The sequence below is a fragment of the Salvelinus sp. IW2-2015 genome, linkage group LG31 (assembly GCF_002910315.2).
Source record: "Salvelinus sp. IW2-2015 linkage group LG31, ASM291031v2, whole genome shotgun sequence".
In the NCBI taxonomy this organism is placed as follows: domain Eukaryota; kingdom Metazoa; phylum Chordata; class Actinopteri; order Salmoniformes; family Salmonidae; genus Salvelinus; species Salvelinus sp. IW2-2015.
In genome coordinates this window covers 11,677,504-11,694,431 of record NC_036870.1, presented here as the reverse complement: position 1 = coordinate 11,694,431, position 16,928 = coordinate 11,677,504, and the positions used below count along the sequence as shown (strand labels likewise).

Below are 16,928 nucleotides of genomic sequence, written 5' to 3'. Positions count from 1 at the left end.
TCTAAAGCTACTGCGCGCGCAATCACAACCAATCACCTCCGGCGGCTTATGTTGATCGGCATGATCTGTTTGATTGGTGTGTCGATCATCCGATTAAAATTAGGGAAGACAAGACTGGCCTATCAAGAACTCCACAGGGCGGGATTTGATAGAGGGGGCTGTGTGCGAAGTATCATGGAGGATCAGTAAGAGAACTGTGGCCATCCAAGAAAGCTGAGCTGTGGGTCCAAGCACTGGAGTTTCAGAAAATTTGATTGGCATTTTTTTTACGTTAACATAGTGTTTTATATTTTATTAATAATGGAGATGAAGAAGAGGATCAGTTTAGAATTGAGGAATAGGACACCAGCGGAGGTAAGTTATCTTAAAAATGAGGTGATAACTATAAGAGCCGATAACCCAGAGAAGAGCGGACTTCTTGCGAGGTTCCGCTCTGCACATGGACAACAAGAGAGGATGCGAGTACGAGTACAAGTTTTTTTTTTTTTTTTTTAGTTTTGGGGGATTCTGATTATTCGTCCTATCACAATATATGTTGGTTGCTGTACAAAAACGAACTGCAAGTATCCACAAAGCAATMTTGATCGCTTTGTGATTCTAATAACATTTTATAGATCTGCAACACTGTCTTTGCTATCATCCTCCTTGTCTTGCGCCCGGCCAGAGATCCATTGAACGTTCAAGGTGGCGGAGCGGGCATACTTATGAAGAACATTATGCTATTTTTGTGAGAGTAATTCAATTGTGAAAAGCTAATAACATCGTAATAAGGCTCTGCTGACGTCGTGTTGACTCCTGTAGTATAGCAGGCTAATCCAAATACAGAGAATTCACGACTGCCGTGGAAATGTGAAATAACTTTTGAGACGCGATTAATTGGTTTGTCTTGAAAGTTCCCTGATGTTATTCCATATGGATGCCGATGCAAATAACTATTTAAGTCGAATGTAAAAACGTAAGCTTTCCATGCGTAACGAGCGTTTTGACCGGTCTTACCGGGTTTACCAAATGGCACAACGAGCTGGTTGGTTTCTCTGAGCGGACATTTTACTAATCGAATGGGTTTAGCTAATACCCATTTCTTTTACCATAGTATTTTTCTAAAGTCCACGGGATGTAAARATCAATACTTCGATGTTATATGAACAACGCCTGCAAGAATGTATACGCAATTTATAACCAGCACGCACGCGAGTTGACCGTTCTCGGAGCGAGACGCGCAGGCACTGACTACGGTGGCGTCAGTGTAGCTGTTTTTTTTTTGTGTTTTTTTTGTACAGTGCAGGCTTTTGAGCCCTATTTCTGACGTGCGGGGAGTGGAAGTCATTTTGTTGCATCTATACACGAGCCCATTTTGACGGCTATAACCGGTTTAACTCAATTTAGACACACGCAAATTGATAAATGATGCGTATTTTATAGTAGGACTAAATCCAAATGTAGAAAGTCAACTTCCAAACGAATTTTCGATAGCTTATACGACTCACCCAGCCGGCCATAGCCTACTGTACTCCGATCGAAAAGCAAGTTGTCTTTCGCCTCCATGTTATAATGATTATGTAACAACAGGCTTTTCCTCGGTATGAAACGACGACGTCTTTGTAAAATATGTGTGTGTGTGTGTATATATACACGCATTCAAGTGTAGCAGAGTTTGTGGTCCTGCTCTGCGTTTTACGAATTTAAGTAATATGGCAGATGGCGTGCGGGGCTCAGACCTCCGCCCCTATTTAGTAGATTAGGCTACAGTAAACCCCCCAACCCTCAGAGACGGCGCTTGTCTGAGGGTTGACAAAACCCATTCATTCATGCCACTGACTCTAGCCTTCATTCGGCAAATCTKATTTCTCTTACAATTTCTATAGTTACAGAACTCTGCTGTGCATTCGGCAGTGAAGTCCATTGTGCAGGTGCTTCTGTATAGGATGTAGGCTACATCTCAACTGATGTTTCTCTCTCGACGACAATATCGAGACGATGCGCACAGAACTCTGTTCGTTCACAATCGAGGTATTACGTGAAGATAAAACCAGGCTAAAACAGTGACAATGCCATCTCTGGTTTTGAGGAGCGTGTTATTTATATCTTAGTGGTACGATTTATATACACATTGTATACACATTTTGTTGATGATAAATAACATTGTTAAAACATTTWGCCATATATAACTTGGTACCAGGGTTAGGGTCAATTCATTTAAATTCCAGTCAATTCAGAAAGTAAACCAAATTCCAATTCCACATTTTCCTAATTAAAAAAGCATTGAAGGGAATTGGAATTCCAGTGTACTTTCTGAATTGACCACAACCCTGTTTGGTACAAGTACAGTGCTATTTTGTGCAYCATCCGAATAACCACCCTGATGAGTGCCTATAGACAAAAAGGGTAGCATCATGCTTGGAATTATTCAGTGTTTCTTGAATACAACTCACATATCACATGTAGGCTATACAAGTGCAAGTCAACTGGAGTCAATTTCCCTGATGCCAATATTAAATGTAACACTTCAACTTACTTAGCCATCCCTCKTAACCATCACTCTCCAAGGCCCCTGTGCTGCCAAGTATAGAAAAAATGACTGACTACCACAACTGAAACTACATACTGATTACACAATAATCTCAAGGCCTTGTTGCAGCAGAGCTTTGTACCYTAAGAGGGTGCTGAAACAAACATGCTTCTGAGAATGCATTTGAGACCCTGTCTACCACGTTAAAAACGTTTAAGAAATATGAGAAAGGCTTTAGAGGTTGTTTGTATTTTTTGTTTGTATCATTACTTATTTTGAATAAGAATATACATCATAATGATACTGCTGGAAATGTAGGCCGTCATTGTAAATAYGAATTTGTTCTTAACTGACTTGCCCAGTTAAATAAAGGTTAAATAAAAAWATATATATTTAAAAAATTGAGGGCCGTAAACTTGTGAACCTCGGCCCTGAAGACTGTCAAGCTACAAACTGAATCAAAAGCCAAGATCATTTGTAGTTGTAACATGTTATTATAAATAATCGTTTATTAGTCACTGTATTGTATTATTTTGTATTTGGTACTGAAGTCAATGAGAAGGGTGTTATTTAGATTTTTGCCACAATAGTTCCCCACTCACTAAGAACTGAGGTCGCTAGTCGCAAGCGGAACACACCATAGCAAAGATTATAGATATATCGACGAGAGAGGTTTCTCCGCCCTAACAATGGGAGTCGTTGTCCACCAAACTCCATGCTTGGTGGGCGAAACAATAAAAAAACGCCACCTGCTGGAGGGAAATATTTTCCGCCGAGTTGGGCCTCTCTCTTCCTCTTCTCTGACCAAAGCCACATTTAATTTGGCCAGCATTAGTGATAACAACTAGGGCTGTGTATGTATGACAAAAATGAAAACACGAAGCAGACTTACTCTTTTGCTCCGAATTGTAGGAAATATTGTACGAAATAACCTGCAAAATTCTCCCCACCAAATTTGATTGGTCGCATACACGTGTTTAGCAGATGTTATTGCGGGTGTAGCAAAATGCTTGTGATAAAGTTATTCCCGGCTGTTATTCCCGGCGGTATGTAATAACACAAAACACATTCTGGCCTAATAATGTAAGAAATAACACAAAAAAACAAAYCACTATAAAGTTGKCTAGGGGCTAGAAGCACGGCTGCCCTCTATATCGGCACAATTTTCGTACAGTGCTTGTGCCCTTAGAAATAGATGTGGCCCGCACGCGTCGAGGGGGGGGGYGYTTGTTCCCCAATGCTGGACAGGGGGCCCCCACAGGGCCAATAACAGAGCAACTGTTAAGTAAGAGAACTACTCAATCTGATTTTACGGATAACTGGACAACTGGTCACCTAATTTTTGTTTCAGTTAAGAGCAGAGGGCTTCCATGAGAGGGTGTTGCTGTGTGCAATTTACCTCGTTGAATTCCAGCTTTGACAGTCGCGAAAGGTGCCCATCAGGTGGTGTAGGAAATWGGCTATTAATAACAAAGGTGACCACACTCCCGCTCCTCTGCAGTAAAAGGACTTGGTCCTTCCGCAAGAGATTGTCTTCCTAGTATCTTCTTGTTAGTACAGTCTGGGATAGCATATCTGAGATGGTGTAAAAGGACAATATATACTTGTCCTATCTCGACTGCAATAACACGTTTCTTGTTWTCAGTCTCTTAAAGATGTAGTCCGGGATCTTAAGGACAACAAATTCGTKACATCTTGTACAAATTGGATTTGTATCATATCGTACCAATTGTACACACATTAAAAAAAATAGCAGGACGTAACATATCATACGAAATGGACGTCATAGTACACAATTGGATGAAATAGTACACAAAAAAACTGGGACTCATTTTATGAATACACATTTTGGAATTATCCTGTTAAACTTGTTAAAACAAAATTTTTATTTTTTACTGAAGAGACTGGCACTTGATGTTTCATGCCTGTCAATGTCACGGTGATCACAACTTCTGGCGACAATGAAAAGTAGCTAGCTAGCTAAACAGGGATGAGAGACAAGCTGTCCGTCAGTCTCGTAGCCCTTCTGGCTGTCATTTATCCATTCCTACACTATTCACGCAATTACATTCCGGGACTCTGAGTCTCCGTGACAATTAATTAAAAAAACATTTTTTTGTAATTTAGCAGACTGTCCTATCCAGAGCGACATACAGGAGCAACTAGGGTTAAGGACCTTGCTCATGGGCACATCGACAGATTTTTCACCTAGTTGGCTTGTGGATTCAAACCAGCAACTGTTTGGTTACTATCCCAACGCTCTAACCGCTAGCCCACCAGCAGTTTTGCTACCTGATACAGTATCAGCAGTAAAAACTAAATATCTAATGCATTATACAGTAGCATGGGTAAAAATGCATGGGTAAAAACCCCAGGGTTGGTCTGGGATAATTATAGCCAGCAGATCCAACCCGCTGGCTTACAGCTGCACTAAGGTTGGAAAGGTTTCCTGTTTAGATTAAGACACCGCAGAGCCGGCACGAGATATGGCTCGGGAAACGTGTACCTCAACCCAGGGATGAGAAATGCGTTGTACTCCGAATTGTCCCGTTATCCCAACCATCACACCGAGAAGATTGAACGCAGTAAAAACAAAATATCCCACACATGCGGATATAAAAATAGTAGCTTGTACGGATATTAAAAACCATCGTTCAATTTCTTAACAATGTGTCAACCACGACAATCATTGTCACAATTGTTTTTTTGCTAACTAGCTAGCATGACTACTATCTAGCTGACATCTTGGCTAGTAGTTGGCTTCCAGACTCACTGTCTGCTGTTTTCTGTCCAAATAACTTAACTAAATAGCAAAATATTCCCACCTGTCGTGTTAAGTAAACATGTTTACCCAATGGGTAAAAACTAGGAAATGTGGAATACTTTTTTTTTGCTCCCCAGCTAGCTAGACCCCTTGTTAGCGAGCTAGTGCGTTTGCTAACTGTAGCTTAGCTAACCTGTCATTAATAAATGTTGAGCTGCTAGACGATAACTAGGGCTTGCTATGGGTTAGCACAAATTATGTATATAAACCCTTAATTGTTGATGTTATGTGTTGGCCATTGCGAGGCTTTGAAGTCACCGGTCGGCCATATTGGCACTCCCCAGTAGGAACAGTCCTCCATACGAATGAATGTAATTCTACACTATTTCAATTAAATGTTTCAAGGACACCATTACATGTATTTGTTTTAGTGGTGACCGTAGCATTAATACTAAAAAAAACATATATTTGCGGGCAAAAATAGTATTAGTCAGCCACCAAATTGTCAAGTTCTCCCACTTAAAAAGAATGAGAAGAGGCCTTAACTTCATCATAGGTACACTTCAAACTATGACAGACAAAATGAGAAAAGAAAATCCAGAAAATCACATTGTAGGAAAAAAAAAATATATCATTTTAATTTTATTTTTTTTTTTTTTTTTATTCCCCTTTTCTCCCCAATTTTCGTCGTATCCAATCGCTAGTAATTACTATCTTGTCTCATCGCTACAACTCCCGTACGGGCTCGGAGAGACGAAGGTCGAAAGCCATGCGTTCATTGTAGATTTTTATTATTTATTTGCAAAATTATGGTGAGAAAAATAAGTAGTTTGGTCCAAGAAACAAAAGTTATCTAATACTTTGTTATACTACCCTTTTGTTTGCAATACAGAGGTCAAAACGTTTTACTGTAATCTTCACAAGGTTTTCAACACACGTGTTGCTGTATTTTGGCCCATTCCTCCATGCAGATCTCCCAAGAGCAGGGATGTTTTGGGGCCTGTTGCTGCAACACGGACTTTCAACTCCCTCCAAAGATTTTCTATGGGTTGAGATCTGGAGACTGCTAGGCCACTTCAGGACCTTGAAATGCTTCTTTACGAAGCCAACTCTCGTTGCCCGGGCGGTGTGTTGGGATCATTGTCATGCTGAAAGACCCAAGCCACGTTTCATCTTCAAATGCCCTTTGCTGATGGAAGGAGGTTTTCACTCAAATCTTCACGATACATGGCCCCATTAATCTTTCCTTTTAAATGAATGGGGTCAGTCCGTCCTGGTCCCTTTGCAGAAAAACAGCCCCAAAGCAATGATGTTTTCCACCCCCATCTTCACCAGTAGGTATGGTGTTCTTTGGATGCACTCAGCATCTTTGTCCTCCAAACACGACGAGTTGAGTTTTTACCAAAAAGTTCTATTTGGTTTCATCTGACCATATGACATTCTCCCAATCTTCTTCTGGATCATCCAAATGCTCTCTAAGCAAACTTCAGACGGGCCTGGACATTGTACTGGCTAAGCAGGGGACACGTCTGGCATGCAGGATTTGAGTCCCTGGCGGCGTAGTGTGTTACTGATGTAGGCTTTGTTACTTTGGTCCCAGCTCTTCTGCAGGTCATTCACCTAGTCCCCCGTGTGGTTCTGGATTTTTTGCTCACCGTTCTTGCTGCATCATTTGACCCCACGGGGTGAGATCTTGGTGGAGCCCCACGATCGAGGAGATTAATCCAGTGGTCTTGTATGTTCTTCCATTTCCTAATAATTGCCTCCCACACAGTTGATTTCTTCAAAACCAAGCTCTTACCATTGCAAGATCAAGTCTCCCCAGCCTGGTGCAGGTCTACAATTTTGTATTTCTGGTTTCCTTTGACAGCTCTTTGGCTCTTGGCATAGGGAGTTTGGAGTGTGACTGTTTGAGGTTGTGGACAGGTGTCTTTTATACTGATAACAAGTTCAAACAGTGCATTAATACAGGTAACGAGTGGAGGACAGATGAGCCTCTTAAAGAAGAATTACAGGTCTGTGAGAGCCAGAAATCTTGCTTGTTTGTAGGTGACCAAAATACTTATTCACCATAATTTGTAAATAAATTCATAAAAAATCATAAAATATTCCATATCCATACGCACAACCAACTATTTCTCTTTGTTAATAAGCCTTTCCCCATTGCCTAGATAATCCATCCAACAGACAGGTGTGGCATATCAAGAAGCTGATTAAACAGTATGATTATTACAGGTGCACCTTGTGCTGGGGACAATAAAAGGCCACTTTAAAATGTGTTGTTTTGTCACCCAACACAATGCCACAGATGTCTCAAGTTTTGAGGTCACGTACAATTGTCATGCTGACATCAGGAATCAACACAATCAACAGCCTGATCAACTCTATGRYAAGCATATGTGTCTCGTTGCATGAGGCAAATGGTGTTCACACCAGATACTGACTGGTTTTCTGATCAACACCCTTYTCATTTTTTTAAGGTATCTGTGACCAAKAGATGCAAATCTGTATACCCAGAGCATAATGAATTTATTTCAATTGACTTTCCTTAAATCAACTGTAACTCAGTGTATATCTTTTTATAATTGTTTTATGTATAGCTCACATAATATAATAAAAAAGTATGCATTAAGGTGTCTAATAGAATACATGTATAAAAAATGAATTTAGACATTAATAAATGCATAGCTATAGCTTCCAAATTCTTTTCTACAATGGAGGAGTGCCAAGATGGCTGTCAGTCACCCAAGGGTTTATGCACTTTATTTTGTTACCTCTTTTGAAGGCTTGTAGCTTGCTAGCTACTCCAGCCATGGCGTTTTTCAGACATAGGTCCTCCGTCTTGTGTCCACACTACAAAGCATTCAAGCAGAGAATAATTGAGAAAGGCGTGTGCTCTCACAGGAAACAGCGGACTTTAGGTCAAGGGTCAGCTTTTCCAATCAACATGTAATAAGATTACAAAATGACATGGTGAATTAACCCAAACAAATGGGGGAAAAATGCAACAAACTAGCTATGCATTTAATTTGGTTTCATTCYWTAACATMTGCAGGATGAAATCTCTTGATGCACCACCTCATTGTCAAGTGTCCAATTGATCTTGATTACTGTTCCTACAGGTGGAAGAACTGGTGGTGGATAATTGCCGCACCAGTGATGGTGAAGTAGAGGGCCTGACGGATGATTTCAAGGAGCTGGAATTCCTCAGCATGGTCAACGTTGGACTCACCTCCCTGGCCAAAATACCCTCACTACCCAAACTGCGCAAGGTGAATAGGGAAGCTGGATCCTTTTGAGCAATTGATTATCTCAATCAAAATGATTTAAGTTTGCAAAATTATAAGAAACTCTGGCTTTATTTTGATATGCAGGATTACATTTTTCAAGCGATTCATCAGGAAATTGTGTGTTCTTTCCTCACAGTTGGAGCTGAGTGACAACAACATCTCAGGTCATTTGGAGACACTTTCAGAGAAGTGCCCCAACCTGACGTATCTAAACCTGAGTGGCAACAAGATCAAGGGGCTGAACAACGTTGAGGCCCTGGTTAGTTGAGTCGTTAAGGCTATTCAGGGCTMGTCGTTAAGGCTACTTCTGTTATTCAGTCAGGGTCTCAACTTACTGTTGAGGTAGAATACACAAGGTGCAATTTAGAAATGTTGTGGATCTGCAATTTTTATCATTCACACAATTAGCCATGTCAGCTAACCATTTTTAGATTGGTAAGATATTCTAGCCAGCTATCTAAACTCGTAGTAAATATGGCCGAATATCAACCGGGCATGCCGGGCACCTGCACAGTAGTGGTGCGCGGGTCAGCTGTTTGTTCACCCGCAATTGCTAATAACCCATCCTCAACCACCCGACTATATGTAATAAAGTGAAAATATATGGCTTGCACCCGACCCTAACCCACTAATATAGAAAATGCACTGTAGGCTACAGTCAAAGACGGCGTAACAATTTTTTAACAGTGGGTGACGTTTTTTTTGTTGTTGCCTGATTTAGATATGTTTCTATTTATAATTTCTGACATTTTGGTAGGCTATTTGTTAGTCAACTTTTCTATAGTTAGATACAGTGCATTCAGACCCCTTGACTTTTTCTACATTTTGTTACATTACAGCCTAATTATAAGATGTATTAAATCATTTTCCCCTTCATCAATCAACACACACAACCCCATAATGACAAAGCAAAAACAGTTTTTTAGAATTTTTTGCTAATTTATTCAAAATAAAAAACTGAAATCACATATATTCAGACCCTTACTCAGTACTTTGTTGAAGCAACTTTGGCAGCGATTACAGCCTTAAGTCTTCTTGGGTATGACGCTAACAAGCTTGGCACACCTGTATTTGGGGAGTTTCTCCCATACTTCTATGCAGATCCTCTCAACCTCTGTCAGGTTGAATGGGGAGCATCTTTTCACAGTTCTTTTCAGGTCTCTCCAGGGATGTCCGATCGGGTTCAAGTCCYGGCTCTGGCTGGGCCACTCAAGGATATTCAGAGACTTGTCCAAGCCACTCCTGCGTTGTCTTGGCTGTGTGTTTAGGGTCGTTGTCCTGTTGGCGCGCTCTGAAGCAAGTTTTCATCAAGGATCTCTCTGTACTTTGCTCCGCTCATCTTTCCCTAGATCCTGACTGAAAAACATCCTCATAGCATGATGCTGCCATCACCATGGTTCACCGCAGAGATGTTGCCAGGTTTCCTCCAGATGTGAATCTTGTTTCTCATGGTCTGAGAGTCATTTATGTGCCTTTTGGCAAACTCCAAGCGGGCTGTCATGTGCCGTTTACTGAGGAGTGGCTTCCGTCAGGCCACTCTACCATAAAGGCCTGGTTGTTGGAGTGCTGCAGAGATGGTTGTCCTTCTGGAAGGTTCTCCCATCTCCACATAGGAACTCTGGAGCTCTGTCAGAGTGACCATCGGGATCTTGGTCACCTCCCTGACCAAAGCCTTTCTCCRCCGATTGCTCAGTTTGGCCGGGTGGCCAGCTCTGGGAAGAGTCTTGGTGGTTCCAAACTTCTTACATTTAAGAATGATGGAGGCCACTGTGTTCTTGGGGACCRTAAATGCTGCAGAAATGTTTTGGTAACCTTCCCCAAATCTGTACCCTCGACACAATCTTATCTCGGAGCTCTATGGACAATTCCTTCGACCTCATGACTTGGTTTTTGCTCTGACATGCACTGTCAACTGTGGGACCTTTATATAGACAGGTGTGTGCCTTTTCAAATCATGTCCAAGCAATTGAATTTACCARAGGTGGACTTCAATCAAATTGTAGAAACATCTCAAGGATAGTCAATTGAAACAGGATGCACTTGAGCTCAATTTCGAGTCTCATAGCAAAGGTTCTGAATACTTATCTAAATAAGGTATTTCTGTTTTTTCATTTTAAAATTGGCGAACATTTCTAAAAACATGTTTTTGCTTTGTCATTATGGGCTATTGTGTGTAGATTAATGAGGGAAAAATAATTTAATACATTTTAGAATAAGGCTGTAATYTAAGAAAATGTYGAAAATGTGAAGGGGTCTGAGTACTTTCCAAATGCACTTTACATGCAGCTTCTCTTCTGTCATTATATTTTGCTCTAGAAGACAAAATAAACCTTTTCTCATCAGAATAATGTCATGAATCATAGAACGAATGCTTCAGTCTAGTTGACATCGGTAAAGTTTTCTGTCATCATCTTTCACGGAGCAAAGACATTTAGGGACCGGGGAGAAAATGCWATGTAAAAAAAGACATGGAAAGATTTTTTGTGAAAKATTTCCAAATGACATTAGTTTGACCTGTTGTAAGGAAATAGAAAGCTGTAGAAAATGACCCAACATGTTTCTGATAAGATTTCAGTTCGGCTTGGATGCACATTTTATGTGGTTGAAATAATAGCAGCTTCTATGATGCTGATAAAGATGGCACCTCTACAGATGGTATCTGAGCATTTGCATCCTCTCAAGATGCTGAGAGAAAGAAATCCTYTTTCTCCACTCCTGTTCCCGAGTAAACATTTTGCTTACATTTTGTGTATAATTTTACTGCAAGAAATGCTTAATTCTGCAGGAGTTAATATTAAGGCTATGTGAGAGGTTATAGACCTATAGCCATTGTCCAGATTTCAGTTTCCATTTAACCCGTCTGAACTGTAGGCTACAGTTCCCTTGACGTGTCATAAGCCTATTTGAAGTCCCTGTCTTTTGACTAGAATTTGTATATCACAATCATCACACATAACATAGCCAGCACTGCTATCCTCCTCTTTTACCACTTCACCAACCCATTGCACTTATCGTAAGAGTAGGGGTGTTAACCCTGGTGTCCTGGCTYAATTCCCAATCTGGRCCTCATTCTACCTTCACCACCTAATCATCCCCAGTTTCCAATTGGCTCATTCATCCCCCCTCGTCTCCCCTGTAACTATTCCCCAGGTCATTGCTGTACATGAGAATGTGTTTTCAGTCACCTGGTAAAATAAATGATACAATTATGAATTTCAAGTATTGTTTTCTCTTGATTCTGCCCGTCCGCCATCCACCCGCCCTTCATCCACACAATATTTAATGACCCTAAACCTGTCCGGCCCGGGGATATTAAGGCGTGAACTGCGGGTTATGAGTCAACCCACGCATTACTAGTGCCTCTGACATCCAGGCGGCCTCTATTGATTTTGTTAGTCACTCACTCATATCATTAACATAACATTAGTCATGGCAAAATGTGTAGAATTGCAGGAAATTCTTTAAAACTGCAAAAAATTCTGTCTGCCCCATGGCAACATTTGTAGAATTGCATTTTTTGAAATAAGTGCTTTAAAAAAAAAATTATAATAATAATATTTATATATATATATTTGTAAACTAATCATCCCATTCACAAGGAGATATGTGGCTATGCTTGCCAGCCTTGTGCATGGAGAGAATTTGTTAATCAGGATTGTCTGGTAAACTCTAACCTCTGCTTTCTAAAACCACAGCAAAATCTGAAGAACCTGAAGAGCCTGGACCTGTTTAACTGTGAGATCACCACACTGGAGGAGTACCGTGAGAGCATCTTTGAGCTGCTGCCTCAGGTCACCTACCTGGACGGCTTCGACCAGGAGGACAACGAGGCCCCTGACTCAGAGGCAGACGACGATGGTGAGCATGGCTACCACATGGTGGGGTTGGTGATATTTCAGCCTAACTTTCTTGAACAAAATACTTCTTCATTCATAGATGATGATGAGGGGGAGGACGGAGCCGGGCCCACAGGGGACTATGATGATGAAGATGAGGATGAGGAGGGCTCGGAAGGAGGAGAGGTTGGGCTCTCCTACCTGATGAAGGAAAAGATCCAGGTGAGACAACTGAAATGTCTGTCATATTTTATCCAAAACCTCATAATGTTTTACTTCCGCCGACTTGAGTCGACACTTCATTTAAAGAATCTTAACCCCCCTCTCCACACACAGGATGAAGAAGATGATGACGACTACGCAGAGGAGGAGGAAGAAGGTGAGGACAAGAATTGTTGTGTTGACCTGTCACTAGTAATCAAACCCAAGTACTCTAGCCTGGAAGTGGCAGATATGTTTGCCTGTCACAGATCTCCTGATGGAATCAACCATCAACATCTCTATTGACATCGGTTCCATGCTGGCTGTTACTCAATTTGTGGCAATGACTCCGTGAAAAGGGGCATTGGCTCTTTGACCCAGGAGGGTTTGACTTCTATTGATCCGTTCCTCAGCCCTGTGTGACTATTCATTTGTCACTTATCTGTGTGTTTTGGAGCCAAGCTAGGTCTAACTTCGACACTTAAAACAAGGTTAGAGTCCTCACTACACAGTAGGCAGATAAATCCTTTGGGCTTTACAGGTATCGTAGGTTGTGTACATGTAATCCAGAGATGGTTCAGGCCATTTAGTTGTTACCTTGTGAATGCAGCCAAAGTCCCCATGTGTATACAGTGCATTCGTAAAGTATTCAGACCTCTTGTTTTTTCCCACATTTTGTTGCGTTGCAGCCTTATTCTAAAATAGATTACATTGTTTTTTCCCCTCATCAATCTACACATAATACCCCATAATGACAAAGCAAAAACAGGTTTTTAGTAATTTTTGCAAGTGATTTTTTATTTTTTTATACTGAAATATGACAGTATTCAGACCCTTTACTCAGTACTTTGTTGAAGCACCTTTGGCAGCGATTACAGCCTCAGGTCTTCTTGGGTATGACGCTACAAGCTTGGCACACCTGTATTTGGAGAGTTTCTCCCATTTTTCTCTGRAGATCCTCTCAAGCTCTGTCAGGATGGATGGAGAGTGTCGCTGCACAGCTATTTTCAGGTCTCTCCAGAGATGTTCGATGGGGTTCAAGTCKGGGCTCTGGCTGGGCCACTCAAGGATATTCAGAGACTTGTCCCAAAGCCACTCCTGCGTTGTCTTGGTTGTGTGCTTAGGGTCGTTGTCCTGTTGGAAGGGGAACCTTCGCCCCAGTCTGAGGTCCTGAGAGCTCTTGAGCTGGTTTTCATCAAGGATCTCTCTGTACTTTGCTCCGTTCATCTTTCCCTCGATCCTGACTAGTCTCCCAGTCCCTGCCACTGAAAAACATCCCCACAGCTGATGCTGCCACCACCATGCTTCACTGTAGGGATGGTGCCAGGTMTCCTCCAGATGTAATGCTTGGCATRCAGGCCAAAGAGTTTAATCTTGGTTTCATCAGACCAGATAATCTTGTTTCTCATGGTCTGACAGTCTTTAGGTGCCTTTTGGCAAACTCCAAATAGGCTTTCATGTGCCTTTTTACTGAGGAGTGGCTTCGGTCTGGCCACTCTACCATAAAGGCCTGATTGGTGGAGTGCTGCAGAGATGGTTTTCCTTCTGGAAGGTTTTCCCATCTCCACAGAAGAACTCTGGAGCTCTGTCAGTGACCATCGGGTTCTTGGTCACCTCCCTGACCAAAGCCTTTCTCCCCCGATTGCTCAGTTTGGCCGGGTGGCCAGCTCTAGGAAGAGTCTTGTTGGTTCCAAGCTTCCATTTAAGAATGATGYAGGCCACTGTGTTCTTMGGGACCTTCAATGCTGGAGAAATGTTTTGGTAGCCTTCCCCAGATCTGTGCCTCTGCACAGTCCTGTCTCTGTGCTCTATGGACAATTCTGGATTTTTGCTCTGACTGCACTGTCAAGTTAACTGTAGGACCTTATATAGACAGGTGTGTGCCTTTCCAAATCATATCCAATCAATTGAATTTACCACAGGTGGACTCCAACCAAGTTGTAGAAACATCTCAAGGATGATCAATGGAATCAAACAGGATGAGCTGAGCTCAATTTCGAGTCTCATAGCAAAGGGTTTGAATACTTATGTAAATGTAATATTATAATTTAGTTTTTTTTCTTCAATTTGCAAAAATGTCTAAAAATCTGTTTTCACGTTGTCATTATGGTGTATTATGTGTAGATTCATGAGCATTTGTATGTATTTAATCCATTTTAGAATAAGGCTGTAACGCAACAAAGTGGAAAAAGTCAAGAGGTCTGAAAACTTTCCGAATGCACTGTACGTGAACTACTCCTTCAGGACTCTGAGTGGGAAGCTGTGCCTACTGTGAGATGACATCAGTAAGCAGCGCACTTGCATGTGTGTGCAAGGAGTATAAATCACCCCTTTCCTATATAACATGCCAGGGGAAATACTTAGCTACTATATTATACGTAAGCAGTAGATCTGAGGTCTTGGGGATCCTTTAAAAGTAGACTTTGATGTAAGAGAACCGCATTAACATTAAACCAAAATGGTTTAGCCTCTACATTGTTTCGCTAATGGTAATTCAGTCTACAAAGTGGCCTTTGTTACTTGACTGAAAAGATGTATACTAGTGGTGCTGTGTTTTGTTTTCCCCCTCTGGTGTTTTTGAGACTTGTCGGTGGGCGGAACATACGGTGGGTCTTGTATCAACTCCCACATTGCCTGTGGATACAATTTCATAAGGATGCCGAATTCAGAATMAAGGGAAATGCCAATTGGATTTGATTGCTGCTGTTGTTTTTACTTGGTCCTGATTAGAAGTGATTGTCGCCACCTTTTTTACAAACCGACAAATTCTGACTTTTTGATTGGCTTGTGCCCTGTGCAGAGGAGAAGGCAGGAGTCAAAGGGGAGAAGAGGAAGAGGGATGCTGAGGACGAAGGGGAGGAGGATGATGATGACGACGACTAGGCTTGTCTTTTCCCTGCGAACCTCTGGATCCAGATCCAAGTAGAACAATAACCACAAAAAAAGTGTGATCTTGCAGATTGTTTCTCTTTGTATACCATAGATATCACTGTAGAGGCTGTTTCTTTTATATATAAATATATATATGAGAMACTATACGAAAAGGAGATTTTATCGACAAATAATTTGTTCATCATTCTAAGTTAAATTACCACTCCAAAAATCTCGTCAATATGCAGGCAGGTTAAAATAAATGGATGTAGGGGAGTGGGTGGGGCTGGATTTATGTTATGGGCTAATTTAAGAAGGGCTGTCGCTACAATGACCAGCCATCCGCACAACAGAAGTGGCCCGCGCTGTCCCTCGTTGACATCAGTGTTCAACAAACCTCCAGTGATGTTCCAAGACCCATGACAGGCCCGGCAGCCCAGAGTCCAGTCCAGCCCAAAGAGATAGAGGACTCATCTTTGTATCTGTGCCATTATAGCATCTGTGACTGCATGGGCAGCGCCATTGAGGCAATRTCCATTTTGAAGCAGTCAATTTTCTTCACGATTGGCTGATCCCTCCTGATGACTCGCAACAGGGTCACCAGGAGGGATCAGCCAATGAAGTTAGAAGTCCTACCCAGTTGACTACATTAAAATGGTGGAAGCCCTCAATGGCGCTGCCCATGCTAACACGGCCTTTTGGCCACTAGAGGCCTCTATCATTCTCTATGGCCCAGCCAAGTCTCATCTACCTCTCTGGGCCACGGTGAGAAGAGAATGCACCCTACAGGACAAAACTCTACACAGAACCACCCTCACTACTCAGGCGGCCAGGGATACCAGGCTAGAATAAAAGGCACCAGGAAGTTTAGGAACCTCTACCGTCATCACTGTCTGCCACAAGCAGTCTCCTCTTTCRCCCCCKCCCCCKCCCCCCACTCATTTGTACCAGATAGTTTCCAGCCATCAATGAAAGTCCTGTCTCCCGTAAGCATAGCAAAGACTGTGTTAGATCCCTCACACAGTACATGACTTGTTTTAGGAATATTTGAAATAGTGGGAGGTTGGGAGATCCAGAAAAGTAGTTAGCAGTTTCTAGCAGTTTCAATACCAGCGTTAGCCCTGCAAACCGACCACAACATTTGTTAGGGCCATAGAGCTGTGGCTTTCCAGGACTGGGGCTGGTAATCTGTATTCTAAATCAAACCTAGCGGTTTGGCCTTAACCTTATCTGTCCTTAATGGATGCAAACCAATATATTTCCTTCTGGTTCAACAGGCCATATCTGTTAACAGCTTTAAATTCTGTAACCTGACTATTAATGTTGTTGTCGCGGTGATAGAGTGGCACGGCCATAATGTTTATATTGAAAAGTTAAGGTCAAACCGCTTCGGTGTAGGAATGAACCACATCCCGAAGTAAATTTTTACCTTTGTCTTGCTGTTGATGCAAGTTAGT

The 16,928-nt window shown here is 41.8% G+C and overlaps 1 protein-coding gene across 2 annotated transcripts; it reads left to right on the top strand.

The window, feature by feature from the left end:
- LOC111955750 (acidic leucine-rich nuclear phosphoprotein 32 family member E) lies at window positions 1–15,906 on the top strand. 2 transcript variants are annotated; one of them, XM_023976063.2, is made up of 7 exons: window positions 1–354; window positions 8,396–8,545; window positions 8,700–8,822; window positions 12,259–12,421; window positions 12,500–12,621; window positions 12,736–12,778; window positions 15,401–15,906. In XM_023976063.2, the coding sequence occupies exons 1-7, from the start codon at window positions 301–303 to the stop codon at window positions 15,481–15,483; spliced, it is 738 nt and encodes a 245-aa protein (XP_023831831.1). In that variant the 5' UTR covers window positions 1–300; the 3' UTR covers window positions 15,484–15,906. The 2 variants fall into 2 exon arrangements, with proteins under 2 accessions (XP_023831831.1, XP_023831830.1); XM_023976062.2 differs by having other exon boundaries at window positions 12,259–12,621.
- The last annotated feature ends 1,022 nt before the right edge of the window (window positions 15,907–16,928 follow it).

Coding starts and splice junctions, on each gene's coding strand:
- LOC111955750 (XM_023976062.2), top strand. CDS start 301: ATGGAGATGAAGAAGAGGATCAGTTTAGAATTGAGGAATAGGACACCA. Junction 355..8,395: donor GGAATAGGACACCAGCGGAG/GTAAGTTATCTT, acceptor CTGTTCCTACAG/GTGGAAGAACTGGTGGTGGA. Junction 8,823..12,258: donor TGAACAACGTTGAGGCCCTG/GTTAGTTGAGTC, acceptor CTAAAACCACAG/CAAAATCTGAAGAACCTGAA.